We start from the raw sequence: 18,063 nt of genomic DNA, 5'->3' as shown, positions 1-18,063 counted from the left end.
CTTTTTAGAAAACCTATTTATTCTCTATATTCTTATATTTGTGCACATTACCTCCATTAATAGAATATAAACTCCTTGAGGGTAGAGACTTTAATTTTTGTTTTTGAACCTCCAGAGCCTAACACAGCACATGGCACATGGGAAGCATTTAATAAATGTCTGTCAATTGATTATATCATAGTTATTTGTATACATGTTTTGTTCTCACAATTAGACCATAGGTGTCCTTGAGGGCAGAGATGTGATATTTTCCATCTTTGTATGGAACAGTAATTAGAGATTTTTGAACCCTGGCCAAGAACCAGAAACATAACCTCAGTTAACTTTGGGAAGACCGAGATTTGGGGACAGCATCTTATGGGCTGATCCTGATGTTCATCATGGTCCAGTGGAAAGAGAGAGAGCTCTGGAGAGAGTAGACCTGGGTTCAAATCCTGCCTCTGATGTTTACTTCCTGTGTGACCTTCAGTTGTGATATACATTTTCAGATACTACCACTGTGAAAAATTTATTTTGGAGGACTATGTGTGTTTGTGGTCAGCTAGGTGGTGCAGGAAGGCCTGAATCTAAATCTGGCCTCAGACATTTCTTAGCTGTTTGAGCCTTGGCAAGTCGCTTAAGCCTGCTTGCTTCAGTTTTCTCATCTATAAAATGAATTGGAGAAGGAAATGGCAAACCACTCCATCATCTTTGCCAAGAAAACCCCAAATGGAGCCATGGAGAATCGGACCTGACTGAAATGACTAAATGACAAAAATGCTTATTTGTTACAAGGAGGGGTTTTTATTTAGGGAGGACAATGAGGAGTAATTGGGACAGGTGTTGGAAATAAAAGTGGTATAAAAAAGAAAAGAAAGGGAAAAAATCAGTGAAATTGAAAAAAATACACAGAAAGTTGCTAAAGAAAGTTTAGAAGTTACAGCTTAGCAATTATGTTGCTCTCCAGTATCTTTCTGTTTTAGAAATTGTTGTTGTCCTTTGAACAAGGTAGCACTGTAAACTTCATTCAAAAATGCAGGGCATTGCTTATAGTATGTTAAACTTAAGACATTTTTAATATATATAAAATTGTATGTAAGAGAAGTTCATGGTTTTTTATGTAATCCTCTTTTCCTGTTCTTTGTATATAAAAATATTCATGTTTGTTAAGTTCATAATAAAAAAAAATTTAATGAGAGGATGAAGTCAGATAGCTGGATTACTCCTTCCAGCTCTAAATCTATTATTATCATCCTGGAACAGAATGATCTCTCTGATACTTTTCAGATTTCAACATTATGATGCTTTGAATGATCTCTAAGGTCCCTTAGAGCTCTAAAACTCCTATGACATTGAAAGATAATTTTCTCCCTTCCCCTCTCCCTTGTTCTGCTAAAATGTTCCATTATCAAGAAATGGTGAAGCTTCCTGGGAGGCTTCCATGTTTTTCCCAGCACCCCAGAAAGCCAGCTGGCCCAGCCCTTGGCTCTTGCTTTCCCCAGGAAGCCGTTCACACCTTCTTGACAAGTGGCAAGCTGCTGAATGAAGCTGGGAAAAAAAAACCCAAAGGAAAGGATGAATGGCTTTGTAGACAAACCCCAAATCCCCAACCAAAGGCCCTGATAGAAATAGAAATTTTCCAAACATTCTTTTTGTCCACTCTTAAGCATCCACAAAGGAGAGCATTAGGTTTGGAGAAGGCTGGCTAACTTGTCCAAAAGTCTGTTGTCCATCAGGAAGTTTTCACAACCCTAAGGGCTCAGGAAAACTTCCTGATGGACAACAGACTTTGAAAAAAAACAACAACTGGGTTGTCACTGGTTCAAGCAAAGATAAGCTGATAAATTTTCTGGAGAGGAGGCAAAAGAGTCCTTGGCTTGGTATGAATTAGACTGGGTGGCTACTGAGGTCCTTTTCAACTCCTAAGATCCTGTGATTCTGGCTGAGGAGTCTGAGATTTCTCTGTCTGGGTTATTTGGAAAAGGGGTGATGAATTTAGAGCTAGAAGAAAATAAGCCTTCTCAAACACGGGACCTTGAACGTAGCTGACAATTGACCGTTGGTTGATTTTAATTGAAAGAATTTTGATGATCCTTGAGTCTAGTGATCTCCCAAGTAGGGGCTACAGGGCCTAGGAGGTATATGAGAAAATTAATAGGGAGATAGGAATAAAATAAGAAACTTTAAACCTCTCCACTGACAGAGGATGCTCTGTCCATGCTACTACTGTAGAGGGAGGGCTTTCAGTGCCTCTTCTTTCCCACCTCCTGGCCTGGACAAAAGTAGCATCAGTGACAAATGCAGGACAAACAAGGGTGAGACTCTGGATCAGTTAGGGTGGTGGTCAAGGCCTGGGGTTCTGGCCTGGATGATAGCTCTTAACTAGGATATTTATCACCTATAGTTAGGAAGATCTGAGTTCAAATGTGGCCTCAGCCTCTAGCTGTGTAGCCTGGGTTGGAATGGCTATGGAGATCGAGGAAGTGCTGGGGGGATTGGTGCCCTTAGAGCAGTGGGCTCTTTCCTTTTGCCCTTTACACCTCATTCCAAGGACTGGGAAGGAACAGTTGTGCCAGAACAAGCATGCAGTGGTTCTATCCCTGCTGGGAGCAGGTGCTAGACCAAAGGCAGCAATAATCACAATAGTGATAGATGGAATCCATTGAGGAGGTTACTGGTAGCAGTCTGGCACTGGGGGGAGAAAGTGAGTCAATCAATCAGTAATAAATCAAGAAAACCAATAAGCATTTAATGAAGCACTATTTGGCAGGCACTGCTAAGTACTGTGGATACCAAGAAAAAAAAAAGAACCTGTCCTCAAAGAGTTTACATTTTATTGGGGGAGAAAACAGGATATAAACCAGTACAGGATAAATGCAGGGTGGATGGAAGATAGCCTTGGAGGGGAAGCAGCTGGAAGAACTAAAAAAAGGCCACCTGTAAAAGATGGCATTTGAACATAGTCTTGAAAGACGTCAGTGATACTGAAAAGAAGAAGAGAGGAATTAGAAGATTGGAGGCATGGATGGCCAGAGATATGGGAGAAAAGAATAGAGAAATAGGAGATAGAGTACTGTGTGCTAAGAATTACAAGTAATACAGTAGAGTTGGACCATAGAGTGTATAGAGAAGAATAATGTGTTAAAAGACAATTGGTGCATCCAATTTGAATATGTCCAATAGACAGTTGGTGATGGAAGTGCTCAGAAGAGTCTCAAGGGTTGGTTATATAGATCTGAGAATCATCTGCAAAGCAATGATAAAAAAAAATCATAGGAGCTGATAAAGTCACCAAGTGAAAAGAGAGGTTGGGTCTTGGGAGACATCCACAGTTAATGGGTAATGATGTGGATTAAGTTCTAGAAAAAAATTCTAGAAGAAATGGTCAAAGAGATAGGAGGAAAACCAAGAAATGAGCAATCAATAAAACCCAGAGGAGAGAGATCAGGAGGAAAGGGTGATCCATAATATCAGATGAGGTCAAGGAGGATGAAGACAGAAAATTCCATCAGATTTGTCTGTTAAGAGATCTCTGGTGACTTTTCAGAGAAGAGTTTTAGTTGAATGATGAGGTTAGAAGACAAATTTCAGTGAGTTTAAGAGAGGAAGAAGAGGCACCAAGTGTAGATGACTTTTCTCAGGACTTTTAACTGAGAAGAGAAGAGAATTAGCTGATAGAGCAGGATATAGTGAAACATTTGGGCTTAAGGTAGGGGGTTGCTGTTTTAGGATGGGGAGACTTGGGACTTGTTTGTAGGCAAGGGTCAGGAAAAGCCTCAAGGAGAAGGCTTGAGTTTAGCCTTCAAAGAAATAAGTGATTCATTGGGTTAAAAGCCAGGCCTAGAGAGGGGGAGATCCTAGGTTCAAATCTGATCTCAGACACTTCCTAACTGTGTGACCCTGGACAGGTCACTTAACCCATATTGCTTAGCCCCTTATTGCTCTTCTGCCTTGGAACCAATATATAGTATTAATTCTAAGATGGAAGATAAGGGTTTTTTAGAAGAAAAAAAAAAGAAATAGTATTCTAAGCTGCAGGAGTGAGGAGGGAGAGGTGCATTTTAGAGATGGATAGGCAAAAGCCTAATGTTGAGAGATGGAGAATCACATATAAATAACAAAAGTTTGGCTGAATCTAAGGATGAGTAAGGGCAGTTAGGTGGCACTATAGGTAGAGCACAAGGCCTGGAATAAGAAGACATGAGTTCAAGTCCTTCTTAAGACACTGACTATGTATGACCCTGGACAAATCATTTAACATTTGCTTCAGTTTCCTCATCTGTAAAATGAGCTGAAGAAGGAAATGGAAAATCACGTCTGTATCTTTGCCAAGAAAAACCCAAAATCAAACCACAAAGAGTCAAATAGGACTGAAAAGGCCCAACAACAAAGACTATGAAAGGAGGGGAATTATATATAATATGGTTAAAAAGGTAAATTGGTTGTAAGGAATTTTAAAGACTAAACTGAGGACAATAATGCCGAAATCTAAGATGGAGAAGACAATGAGAGGGAAATTATTACAAAAGGAAGATTGTCTCAGCTTGGTATGTAGATCAAGACACTGAGAAAAAAGGCAGAAAATGAATGTTGTAAATCACAAAGGGGGCCCCATTCCAGTGTCCTGATTAGCTCTGCAGGTAACCCCTTCTCAGTTTCTTTATGTAGATGGAACAAAGAGTGTGATACTGAAGCTTCAATTCCTAAACAGATTTCAGCCTTCTCAAAGGACTGGGAGTCATTGGCCTGAGGCCTTCAAGAACATTCTGGCTAAAGGAGACTGCTGGGTTAGCCTCTTTAGAGATCCTGTAGTAGAAAAGAAAGAAAATGGACAATGGATGGGGCTTGCAGATGAACCAGAGCTTGGTACCCATCATTGATTCAATAGCAGATGCTACCACATCTCTCCATGTCCACAAGTAAAGACAAACTCAGCCCATGATTCTCAAAGACTGGTCAGAAAATCACTGCCCACTGAAGCCCACTATGGGTCATTTGGAGAATACGCTAGATCTCTTGCTAAATTTAAATGACACTCTAATAACTTGGACATCTTGGGATCCCGGATCTAAGAAAAATAAGAAAACAGAGGAGGAAAAAACCTTCCTGCAAAACTCTCTGTGACTGGAGAGTTTGAAATCTGAGCAATCACTAAGGACATCCAAATGTGTGAGAGAGGGAGAGCTTCAAGACTAGATGGACATCTCAAATGGGATGGCAATTGTCTGTGATTCTGGCTACTGGGGAGGCTGAGGCTACTGGGTGGCTTGAACACAGGAGCCCTGGAATGATCGGTTTGGTCCACACAATATCTGGCATCAAAATGGTGAGATCTCAGGAGAAGGAAGCTACCAGACTGCTGAAGTAGAAGCAAATCAGCTTAAATTGGGAAGGGAACCAGTTAAAAAAACTCTCATACTATAGGGCAGCATTAGCAAAGCTGGGGCACTTGTGAAGAGCTGGCACTTGGGGAGCTGCTCTGTTTCCCCTCTTCCCAGCACCAGAGTACATTTTTTCATGCCTCATCCCTCTGTCCAGCCACACAAAGGAAGCACTTTCTTCCTCAACTCTCTCTGGTAATCCTGGGGCTCATAGACAGCTTGAATTTGCCCTCTGGGCACTAGAATTTGCCAAGGAGGCAAGCCTAGAGATTTCAAATCTGGCCTCAGACACTTCCTAGCTGTGTGACCCTGGGCAAGTCACTTAAGCCCCATTACCACCCCTTACCACTCTTCTGCCTTAGAACCAATACCCAGTATTAACTCTAAGAAGGAAGATAAGGGTTTAAAAAAAAACAAACTTTCATGTTACTCATTAGTGACCTAAGACATCAGTAGCTAGGTAGCACTGTGGATGGATCACCCACCCTGGAATCAGGAGGATTTGAGTTCAAATCCAGTCTCAGTCCTATTTGCCTCAGTTTCTTCATCTGTAAAATGAAGGAAATGGCAAACCACTCCAGTATCTTTGCAAAGAAAATCCCAAATAAGGTCTCAAAGAGTTGGACATGACTGAAATGGCAGAACAACAACACTCATTAGTGGGATTAGGTCCATAATAATCTATCATCCTTCCAGCCCCAGGAAAATAGGGAGATCCAGACTAAAAAAATAAAATAAAAATAAAAATAAAATACTGACTGAACATCCTGGTTATCTAAAAGAAAAAAAAACTGTTGGAAGATAATAGTTTTGTAATTTATGACTGGAATAAATGGGGAGTCATATAAAACAAGACAATACTTCAAGAAGGATTATTTAACCAGGACACCCCAAATAGATGACCATCATGGTTATCACAACCATAATATTTCAGACCAAAATGGAAAGAATGAATAATAATAAAGAGGCTCATTTCAGTCATTTGTTCTTTCTAGTCTAGATTTTTTAATAACTTGATTTCTAAAGCAAATGAAATGCTGTCCCACATATCCTGTGCTCCCATCCTCTTGCCTGGAAGAGCAAAGTTCTGTCCAAACTCCTAGTATTTGCTTACAAGTCAGGAATTGTGACAAGAACAAGATATGATTGGCACCAATATACATTTGAAGAAAAATTATAAATCTGGTGGGAAGACATTTTAAATTCAAAAGAACTTAAACTTGATGAATATTTAAGATATGGATTGACACATTGGTCTGTGCAGATGGTCATGCATCATTGTGCTTAGGGGTATCCTGAGGGGAGAGCAGCAGCTCCACACTGTGGAGGGGTTGTCAGTGGTGCCCTCCCTCATTCTGTCCATTTCAACATATGGTGAAGACATATTGCCCTATCTCAAAGAATTAAACCAATGTTGTTAAAAAATAATGAAGCACATTCAATCATATTGCTCTTGCTAAAACATGATTATGAATAATAAACCTTTTGCTCACACTAAAATGATTGCTTTAAATTTATTTTGAAATATGATTAGTAGCAATCACATTTTATCAAGAGCAAAAAGGTCTTTTGAACCACAGATAAAATAAACAATTATTTTTAAAAGATTATTCCATCTTGATCTCTTCTTTTAAATATCTACTTTTATCTTTAAAATGTGTATAATATGTTAGTATAACAGCGAGTGTGCATAATTTATACATAAACATGCATATAGTGGAGATGCATGATAAAAATTTTTATTGATGGGGTAAACAATCAAAGAAGTTTGAAGACTATTCATCTAATTCAGCATCCTTATTTTACAGATGAGGAAGCTGAGATCCAGAGAGAATCTGATTTGCTAAAAGTCACAGAGGGATTTAAGTGCCCAAAATGTGTCTTCTAATTAGAAGTGCTTTATGTCCTACCTTAAACATAAATAGTTTTCTTAAAATAAAACAACAGGAGCAGCTAGGTAGCATAGAGGATAGAATGCCAGGTCCAGCATCAGGAGGATGTGGGTTCAAATCTGTCATCAGACACTTTCTAGCTGTGTGATCCTGAGCAAATGGCATTTGGAAGAGCTTCAAGACTAGATGGACAGCTCAATGTGATGGCAATTGTCTGTAATCCTGGCTACTGGGGAAGCTGAGGCTAGTGGTCTGATCAGATGTCCACACAATATCTAGCATCAAAATGGCAAGATCTTGGGAACAAGGAACTGCCAGGCTGCTGAAGTAGGAACAAATCATCTTAAATTAGGAAGTGAACTAGTTTTAAAAATTCTCATGCCATAGAAGGTACCTAGAAAGCTCAGTAGATTGAGAGTCAAGCCTAGAAACAAGAGGTCCTGGGTTCAAATGTAGCCTCAGACACTTCCTAGTTATGTGTCCCTGAGCAAGTCACTTAACCTCCATTGCCTAGCTTTTACTGCTCTTCTGTCTTAAAACCAATACACGGTATCGATTATTTTTTTAATTTTAATTTTTTCCCAATAACATGTAATACATTTCCTCATAACCAATTGCCTAGCCCTGGCTACTTTTCTGTCTTAGAATTGGTGGTAAGATAGTATGTAAGAGTTAAAAAAAAACAACAAAAATGGTTTTGTGGGGTCACAGAAGGTCAGATAGGTCAAAGGACTCAGATCACAATGGGTTGCCTTAACCTTTTTCCCTACAGAGGATTGCAAAGGGAGTGAAGCTAGCCTCAGATAAGGTAAAATCTAGTCTAGGCTAAAACCTGGCTCTCTCTTATTGTGCTTCACTGTTTCCTTGGATGGTCTTCCTTAAATTGTTTTATAGATTAAAATCTCATTAATTGGTCCTAATTGGGGGGAAAGGATTACCTACCCTAAGGAGAGAGGGAAAGTCTGAGAGACCAGAATGTCGTTTTATTACTTTAAAGTAAGACCAGTTGGGGCAGCTGGATAGCTCAGTCCATAGAGAGCCAGGCCTAGAGATGAGAGGTCCTGGGTTCAAATGTGGCCTCAGACATTTCCTAGCTATGTAATCCTGGGCAAGTCAATTACCCTAGCCTTTGCCACTCTTCTCCTTAGAATCAAGGAGGAAGGTAAAGATTTTAAGAAAGAAAGAAAGAAAGGAAGAAAGGAAGAAAGGAAGGAAGGAAGGAAGAAAAAGAAAGAAAAAAGAAAGAAATGAATGGATAAATAAATGAATGAACAAATAAACAAAAAGAAAACAAATAAGTAAATGAACTAGTGAACAAACAAGCAAACAAACAAACAAATAAATAAAGACCATAGAGGGAAAGGAGTTAGAATACCTTTTTTGGAAAATATAAGAGAGGGAGAGAACTGTTCTAATGGAAATTTAAGAATCGTTTATTGTTTGAATACACATACAATTCAGCTAGGTGGTCTTGTGGATATAGTTCAGGGCATGGAGTCAGAAAAACCTGGGTTCAAATGCTGCCTCAGACAATTACTAGCTAGTTATATGAGTCAGCTAGGAACCAGTCAATTTCCCTGAGCCTCATTTCCTCATTTGTAAAAAAATCAGGGGGTTGCGCTAAGGTCTCTTCCTGGAAGCTAGGTGGTATAATAGATAGAAGGTTGAACCTGAAATTGGGAAGATTCATTTCCCAAGTTCAAATCCAACCCTGGATATTCACTAGCTGTGTGACCCTGGGAAAGTCACTTAACCTCATTTGCTTCAGTTTCCTCATCTGAAAAATAAGCCGGGAAGACAATGGCAAACCAATCCAGTCTCTGCCAAGAAAACCCCCAATGGGATCACAGAGAGACAGAGTCCTGAAACAGCTTCTCTCTGAAGCAAACTAAATCCTCCTAGAGTAAAGGGACGCCTGGACCTGGCCTCTGTCACAATTATTCCATCTCCTGAATCAGCCTCTTCGGAATCAGGGAGGTTTTGACCATGATAAGATTCCTGCTGGTTCTCAGCCTCCAGGAGCCCATTGCCAAGAATGGCTCAGAATATCAATTTCTCTCTTGGGTCAGGGCTGTTTGTGACATCTCATTTTCAGACTGTATGAACAGCCCTCTCAGGCCTGACACTCCTGCATATAGTATTCAGCTACCTGGCTGAGGCAGCCAGAAATCCACGGAGGAGAATCCCAGAAGGTCAGAGCTCAAAGGGACAATAGCCCGGAAGTTCTTAACCCCTTTCCTCCTGATGGTCCCCTTTGGCAGGCTGGGGAAGCCTGGGGACCCCTTCTCTGAATAATATTTGTAAATGACAAAGGAAACTGATTAGACTGACATACAAATATCAAAGGAGTTTTCCCATCAGCTGGGGAGGGGGGATATCCCTGACACCCAACTGCAGGCTAAGAAGGCTGGAAGCAATCCAAGGCCCTCATTTTACATAAGAGGAAACTGAGACCCAGAAAAAAAAGATAAAGAACCAGGACTCTTATTTCGAGATTCTTTCAGGCAGTCAGGCTTGGCTTGCCTCTGTTAAACCAGAGCTCTTGGGAATGGGAAGGGAGTAAACTTTTTTTTTTTTGCCCAGTATATGCTAAGTATTGTGCAAAGGGTCTTGCAAATATTATCTCATTTGAATAAGAAGGGAGGCACATGGTTCATTTCCTTATCATACCCTTTCTTCAGGAGTAACCAACATTCAAAAGGCACTTAATTTTTTTTTTAAACCCTTCCCTTCTGTCTTAGAATCAATACTATGTATTGGCTCCAAGGCAGAAGAGCAGTAAGGGCTAGGCAATGGGGGTGAAGTGACTTGCCCAGGGTCACACAGCCGAGAAGTGTCTGAGACCAGATTTGAACCCAGGACCTACCTAGTCTCTAGGCCTGGCTCTCCATCCACTGAGCACACAGCTGCCCCCCTCCATTGTTTCATTTTTGTCTGGTATTCTCAGTGCTGCTGTTCAGTTTTTGTAGTTGTGACCCCATTTGGGGTTTTCTTAGCAAAGATACTAGAGTGATTTGCCATTTTCTTCTCCAACGCATTTTACAGATGAAGAAATGGAGGCAAACAGGGTTGAGTGACTTGCTCAGGGTCACACAATTAGTAAATGTCTGAGGCGAGATTTGAATTCAGGAAAATGAGTCTCCCTGTCTTCAGGCCTGGCCCTCTATCCACTGTGCCTAGCACTTAATAAGTACCTTTTGAGATTGAGAGCCAGACCCAGAGATAGGAGGTCCTGGGTTCAAATCTGGTCTCAGACACTTCTCGGCTGTGTGACCCTGGGCAAGTCACTTAACCCCTATTGCCTAGCCCTTACCACTCTCCTGCCTTGGAGCCAATACATAGTATTGGTTCTAAGACCAAAGGTAAGGGTTAAAAAAAAAAGAAACAACCCCTGACTTCAAAGGGCTTACGTTCAACTTTGGGAGGGAAGAAGAACATATGTAGGAAAAATATACACAAAGTTGTTTCAGGAGATGTGGAGATCCAGTGCAGAGGGGTTCTGGTTCTATGGCTCCTGTGGGAAGAGATGAGGTCTATGCTGGTAGTAGAGATGAGGAAGGGCATCTGCTTGACTGGATCCACAACGCCCCAAGCTTTTTTGCCTCCTCATCTCCTGCCAGGTGGAGGGTCGGGCCTTTTATCCTCTAATGCTGGGACTTGGGAGCACTGGCTTCAAGCAGGGCTCTGGATAGAAATGTGAACAGGCTGGTGAAGGAACAAGAGGCAAATTGTACTTTGACCCACAGTTCCCTTTTCTTTTTGGCTGGAATGATTTCTTCTGCTTGTTAAATGCTCACAGAAGAGTCAAATATTACTGTGTGTGAGAAATGGCCCTTCCCATGGAGTCCATTTGTCACTCTTGCAATCCAAGTCAGTGTCTTGCCTTTCTATCATCTATAAAGTCCTTTCTAACTAGACTAACCTGGTGTCTTCCTTTGCTCATACTCCTAAGAGTGGCTCCCTGCACTTTGCAGAGAAACCCAAAGCCTTGCCAAAATTAAGACACAATCAATGAGTCAATCAATGGCAGATTTGTACTGCCTGGAATTCAAGGTTTTCCCATCAACCTGATGCACTCACTTCCCATGGAAGGGGGCATCTGGGTAGCTCAGTGGATTGAGAGTCAGGCCTGAAAACGGGAGGTCCTAGGTTCAAATCTGGACTCAGACACTTCCCAGCTGTGTGACCTTGGGCAAGTCACTTGACCCCCATTACCTAGCCCTTACCACTCTTCTGCCTTGGAGCCAATACACAGTATTGACTCTAAGACAGAAGGTAAGGATGAAAAAAAAAGGGAGAGGTAATGATTGTCAAAGTGAGATCTGGGGAACCCTGAGAATCCCCAAGATCCTTGTTGGGGGAGGTTCATAAAGTCGAAAATATGTTCATAGTAATATTAAGATATTTTAATTTCTAACATGGTAAATATCATAAGATATGCCCTACATTTAAAAAGTTCTTTGATTATAATAATAATATGAATAACTTTCCCTTACAGACAACTTAAGTACTTTCTCATATGAGCCTCCCAATAATACAGGAGAAAGGCACTATAGATGTTGTTAACAATATTTTAAAGATAAGGAAATGAAACACAGGTAATGACAAGTTCCTTGTGATTAAAGACTTATTCTTTCTTTGTACTTTTATCCAGAGTCCAACATAGTGCCTGGCACACATTAGCCACTTAATAAATGTTTAAAAATAAAATTTAAAAAGCTCTTTGGAGAGGGAGGAACTCAATACATTGTAAGCATGTAAATGGATCCTGAGACCAGAAAGTTTGAGAACTTCTGGTATAGTAGGAGAAGCAGCAGACATGGAGAATAGAAACTTGTCTGAGCTCTGACATTTACTTGCTGTATGATGAGATAAGTCATCTCTGTTCTATGAGCTGCCTTAAAATGAGGGAAAGAGGTATAAAAGACTTGTGTGACCTTGGGTAAGTCACATCCTCCCCTGGGTAAATTGAAAATGAAATTATGTATAGGTCTAGAAGATCTCAAAGTTTCTTCTAGCTCTAATAGTCTGTGGCTCATTGTCTTCCTTCTTGGTACTTTCCCCCAGTCTTATCTTTTATTCACTCTCTTACCATGAATCTCTTCCCCTATATCTCAGACATTCTAAGTTTGTTTCTGACATTGTGAAGTCAATTATAGCTTCATCTCATACCTTTAATAGGGAAATTAGGTGATGAAATGGATAGGGTCCTGGACTTGCAGTCAGGAAGACACATCTTTATCAGTTCAAATCTAGCCTCAGATACTTTACTAACTGTGAGACCCTGGGCAAATCACTTTACCTTCTTTGCCTCAGTTGCTTACCTGTAGAATGAGCTGAAGAAGGAAATGGCAAACCACTTCAGTATCTTTGCCAAGAAATGCAAAGAGTAGACTTAACTAAACAACAATAAAACCTTTTATCTGCCATCCTCTCTCCCCATTTTACATTTCATTATCATGCCTTTATAATCTGGTTTGTTTATAATCTATTCTGGTTTTCAGTCCTCCAGATAGATTATAAACTCCCAGAGGGAAAAGACATTGTCTCTTTGACATTCCTTTTCCCTTGCACCCTTGAATCTAGTTAAGTAAGTATTATATGCCAGGCACTGTGCTGTGTTTGGCAAATATCATCTCATATGAATGAGGAAGGAGATACATGGTCTGTTTCCAATATTATAAGTAATATTTATATTAACTTCTCTTCTGAAATAAACCATATTTCCCACCCCTTCATTTAAAAAAAAGCAAAACCAAAAACAACCCTTGCAATACAGCTTTCTTTTAACCGAGATATTGAAAAAAATGCTATATTTTGAGCTCTAACTTCAAGTCCAGAACATTGGGCACACAGTAAGTATGTGCTCAAGAAATGTTTTCTGCAGCCTTTACTCATCTGCTTGGGGACTTAGCCTGGGATGGTAGTCTCCTTTGCTTTCCATCTCTGCTTTCCTGTTTTCTTATTCTATTGAGCCAGGCGAAACCAATGTAACTCATGAGGGCTTCAGTATGTTAGAATTCTGGCTCAACCATTATTTATGACCTTGGGTAAGTCACCAACCTCTCTAGATTTCAGTTCCTTCTCCTGGAAAATGAAGAGTTGGACAAGGTCAATTCTAAGGTCTTTGTAGGAGCTAGGGTAATGGGAGGGGGTATAAAGTTTGTATTAGAATAGTTTCAAACAAAAGTTGAAAATAGAAATGAAATTATCTCATTTCCTTACTCAGTTATTCCACCCCATTGCCATTCATTATTTATTATGTTGGGGGTTCTGCCACTATTTATCATAGTTCCCTCATCCCTACTTCCTTGATCAGAAGATTTAGAGCCAAAAGGTCTCTTAGTGATCATCTGGTTCAATACCCCTATTTTACAAATGAAATGCTGAGACTTGGGGAAAGACATTGACCAATTCCCTTCTCTCTACTCACCTGCCACCATAGTTCAGGCCCTCCACTCCTGCCTGTACTTTGCAGTAACCAGATACTTCTTAGCCTCTCTCCTTAAGTCTCTTCCCTTTTGGATCCATTTTTTCACATCACTGTTGCCCAAATGATCTTCCCCTTTGCACAGGTCTCCAAGTCACCCTATAAACTTCTGTGGCTCTCTCTTGATTGTTTCCCATTCCAGGGTCAGATATAAACCCTAGCACTTAAAACCCTTGGCAAAATGGACCTGATCTAGATTCTTTACATATGCTTATTCGTAAACTTTATTTTCTACCCAGATTGGGGTATTTTTATTGTTCCTTATTCACAATTTTCTACCTTCTGTCTCTGGTGCCTTTGCTATGACTGTATACTCCATAGCTGGGGTTTAATCCCTCCTCTTCCCTGTCTCCTCTTTAAAGCCCAACTCATGTCACACTGAAGTTTATCCTGACCTTCCTCAGCTGCCAGTGCCTCCCTCCTCAAAAACATCTTCTATATATTTGGTAAAATTATACTGTAATGGAAGACAAGAACTGTTTGACTTTTGCCCTTTTATCTCAAGGGTCTTTTTACCTTTTTAGCCTATAGTAGATGCTAAATAAGTGCCTATTTCTTTAATGGATTGCCAAAGGTCACACAGGTAGCATAAACCAGGCTAGAACCTAGGTTTTCCTTCCTGATCCAAATCCAGCACTTTTCTCACTGTCTTGATGAAAAGAAAGCTGTATTACACGGTTTGTTTGTTTTGGGGGTGGGTGGGAGTGTGGTTTATTTCAGTCAAACTCGCTATTATTTTTTAAATATTCTGTTACAGAAAGCTTGAATTAAATTGCCAGGTTTCAAAGGAAATGATTTGGCTCACTCATTCCTTTGTGTATACAGAGACACAAAAAGATGAGATAAAGGTTGCACAACAATTTGAAAAGTAAAAAATTCAAATGGGTCATTTGGCATCATGTGACCACTCATTAATCAATTTTGAAAAACTCAGCATTTTCCACCTTTCTCTATCTCCCTCTCTCCTCTCTCTCCCTCTCTCTCTCTCTCTCTCTCTCTCTCTCTCTCTCTCTCTCTCTCTCTCTCTCTCTCTCTCTCTCTCTCTCCTCTCCTCTCTCTCTTCCTCTCTCTCTCTCACACCACACACACACACACACACACACACACACACACACACACACACACACAAATTCCAACAATCCCCAAATCAGTAAAGTCATTTATGTGTGTGTGCATTATAGACCACCACCAGTCCCACGAAAAACAGATGCCCAGAATTCACTCATTGACGGTGTCAGACTCCATCCTGGGCAGAAAAAAAATGGACTATCTCCTCCCTCAGTGAAGACTGGTTCCTGGTTTGGGATGATAAAGTGGTCTGTCTGTCACTGAACTTCTGCAGGCAAAAATTGGTGGGTTACTGGCGACTTTCCTAAACTCTAGGAACTGAAATAGCTTCGCTAGACGCTAGACGCAAGACCGATCGACTTCTGGCGCCCAGTTCCTAGGGAATAATAAATGGGCTCCCACTCTCGGACCCAGTTCAAGCACGGCCCGGCCAGGAGGCTAGCCAGAGAAGAGGACGAAGCATGAGACACCTCATCTCCTCTGGGGAATATTGTTCTATTGATCAAAGGGCTCCGAGGAGCGGGAGAGATTTATCTCCATAGACATGCAGATTTCTGTAAAGGGAAAAAGAGCCACTGGGCGGCCTAAAAGGGGGAAGAAGGAGGTGGAATCTAGGGAAGGTGTTAAAGGGAAAAAAACAGGCGAGAACCTTATCTCTAAAACACTGAACTATAGAAGCCCAACCGAGAATGGTGGGCGGGTTCGGGGGGGAGGCAAGTAGAGGAGGGGAAATAGGGATCCAGCCCCCGATCTAGGAATCACCCAAGCACTCTGAAGCTTGAGAAGGGGATTCCTTGGCACTGCGGATTCCGGGAAGCGTTCTTCTAACCCCAACCTAAGTCCTCCCCACCCATTTTCCCGGAAAACCATCGTTCTGAAGAGTTTGGCTTCCCGAGGGGGCACTAAAGCCCTCTCTTCATCCCTAGTCACTCCCAAACCAACCCTGGCCCGGGGCCCCCCGGGTTGAAGAGGGTCAATCCCGTGCCCCTGTTCCTCTACGCACACAGCTCCCCTTCTCCCCAGCTACCTCTGGGGCTCTTGGGGGGAGGGGTTGGAACAAGTGGAAGGGTCCCTTTAATCCGCCCAGGTTCTTACCTGGACAGTCAAGAGGTGAGGGCGGTGTCCCATCCTTGGGGTTCTCTGGGGGCTCGGGAAACCTGGGTTACTGGCACATCCCCAGAAGGGCACGACTAAGCTTAGGCTCGGGAGCTTGCTTGCTAGCGAGCTGCTGGGGTAAGCCGGAGGTAGCGCGGCTGGCAGGGGAGGCAACCCCAGTCTCCGGGAGTGGGAGACCAGAAGGATGGGGAGAAGAGCGGGCTAAGGAGCCGAAGGGGACCGCGATGCTGGCCGGGAGCGAGCAGGGAAGCGCAGGGAAAGAGAGAGAGTGGAGCGCCAGGTGCCCCTTTAGAAAACGGCAACTGCCCGGGTCCTCCGTTCGGTCCCCAGCGGCAGCCCGCAGCCCGGTCGCGGCTGCTGCCAACAACCGGCTCCTTCTCCCGTCCGCCCCCAGCTCCGTTCCCTGTTCTCTCCGGTAGCGCCACCTCTCTTCCTCCTAAGCCGGGTCCCCGAGGCCGCTTCCCGCCCAGTTCTTAAGGGAGGGCACTCGTCTAGCCTGTGCCTGGCAGCCAGGAACCCCGCATCGCCCCCGCCACCTCTCTCCTCCCCCTCCTCCCTGTCCTTTCTCGCCTCTTCTCCTCCCCGCCTCCTCTTCTCCTCTCCCTTTTCCTCCTCTCTCCTTCCCCCCTTCCCTCCTCCTCCCTCTGCCCCCTTTCCTCCTTCTCCTCCCCACCCTCTCTCTGCCTCCTTTGAGCTTCCCTCCAGTCCCTTTCTAGCGCTTCCCCCCTCACCGGGACTAGTCGCTGACCCCCTTTCCCTGCCCCCCTCTCAGTTTGCAGCAGTCCGCTGAGCGCGGCTCCTGCACCGCGAGCTTCAGGGACCGCAGTCCGAGAAGAACCTAGAAATTGGGACTGGAGCGAGTGTGGGGGGCAAGAGTGGGTTTAGGGGGAAAAGGAGGGGAGAATAAGAATCCCCCTTACACTCGCTCCTGGGAAAGGCTGCAGAAGACTGAGACTTGCGGGACCTAGAGGGGAGATCTGGCAAGACAGACTTATGGGACACAGAGTGGGTCTGATTGGAAAAACAGAGGCCGGAGGGGGGACTGCACTGAAAGGTGCCCCTCCACCACTGCTTCCCCGGCACCCTGCTGGAGAGGGAGGGAAAGCTAGCAGTAGTTTTGGAAGCTCAGAATTACGTTTGGGTGTTTCCCGACCCATCCCCCACATCTCCTCCTCTTCTGCTTCAACCCTTCCATCTCTCCTTTCTTTGCCATTCTCCGCAGGGGGTCCACAGCTCTAGGCCTGGGTAGTAGGGTATAGGCACTACCTACTCTTTCTAGAATCCCTCCTTTACCCCTCCATAACCCTTCTACGTTTCAGAAGCACTCTTCCCTCACGGCAGGACAACCCCCTTACCCCCCACCCCAGCAGGGGTCTGTGCTGCTTTCCTTTAGCCAGTGGGGAAAGAGAGCAACAACCCTGGAATTCAAGTTCCTTAGCCCTTGGCCACCCATCCCTGCTGCCTAGCGCCAGCATGACCGTCTGTCTCCCCAGCCCCCAAAATCCCTCGATATAGCTTTGGTATAAAAGACAGAACTTTGAGCTCACTTCCTGGGGCAGGAGATTTGGTTCCTGGATCCATTTTCAGTTCTATTCAGCAAAAAATCCTTGTGTTTCCCCTAGTGCAGGTGCTGGGGAGAAGTACAAAGACAAATAAGATGGGGTCCCTGCCCTTGGGAAGCTTACCATCTTGTAGGGATGGATAACCATTTTAGAAGGCAAAAAAGGATGCTCCATGAGACAGGTACAGTGCTAAGGGAGTAAAGAAAAAGGGGAGATTACTTCTGGCTGGAGGAAGAGGGAAGCGAATCAGAAAAGGATCCTTGGAGGAGATTAATTTTGGCTTGGCCTCGAAGGACAGATATGAATATGACAGGAGGAGATGGGGGTGAGGGTATGGAAACAATGAGGAGCAGGGATAGGAAGTCATCTGAAACCAGCATGAAGAAACAGTAAAGGATCTTGCAACCTGAATCAATGCTGAATTTTCCTCCATCATTTTTTTAAAAACTCAACTCAGGGGAACACTGAATATGCTGTAGGATCTAATCCTTAAGTCAGTTTTGTTTAACTGTTCCTTGTTACAAGAGAGGGCTCATATGGGGTGAAGATGGTTTATAGCTTTAAAAAAAAAAGGT

At 42.9% G+C, this 18,063-nt stretch overlaps 1 protein-coding gene across 1 annotated transcript in view; it reads right to left on the bottom strand.

Annotated features, from left to right (window-relative positions):
• Window positions 1-16,703, bottom strand: part of CRHR1 (corticotropin releasing hormone receptor 1) — a 131,154-nt gene extending 114,451 nt beyond the window's left edge. The window contains exon 1 of the mRNA XM_007482503.3: window positions 15,906-16,703. Coding sequence (XP_007482565.1) covers window positions 15,906-15,938 — 33 coding nt within the window. The 5' untranslated portion in view covers window positions 15,939-16,703. The remainder of the gene's footprint in view (window positions 1-15,905) is intronic.
• Between the last annotated feature and the right edge of the window lie 1,360 nt (window positions 16,704-18,063).

This window comes from Monodelphis domestica, chromosome 2 (assembly GCF_027887165.1).
Source record: "Monodelphis domestica isolate mMonDom1 chromosome 2, mMonDom1.pri, whole genome shotgun sequence".
In the NCBI taxonomy this organism is placed as follows: domain Eukaryota; kingdom Metazoa; phylum Chordata; class Mammalia; order Didelphimorphia; family Didelphidae; genus Monodelphis; species Monodelphis domestica.
Note: the sequence above shows the minus strand (reverse complement) of the source record. Positions and strands in the feature narration are given on the sequence as shown.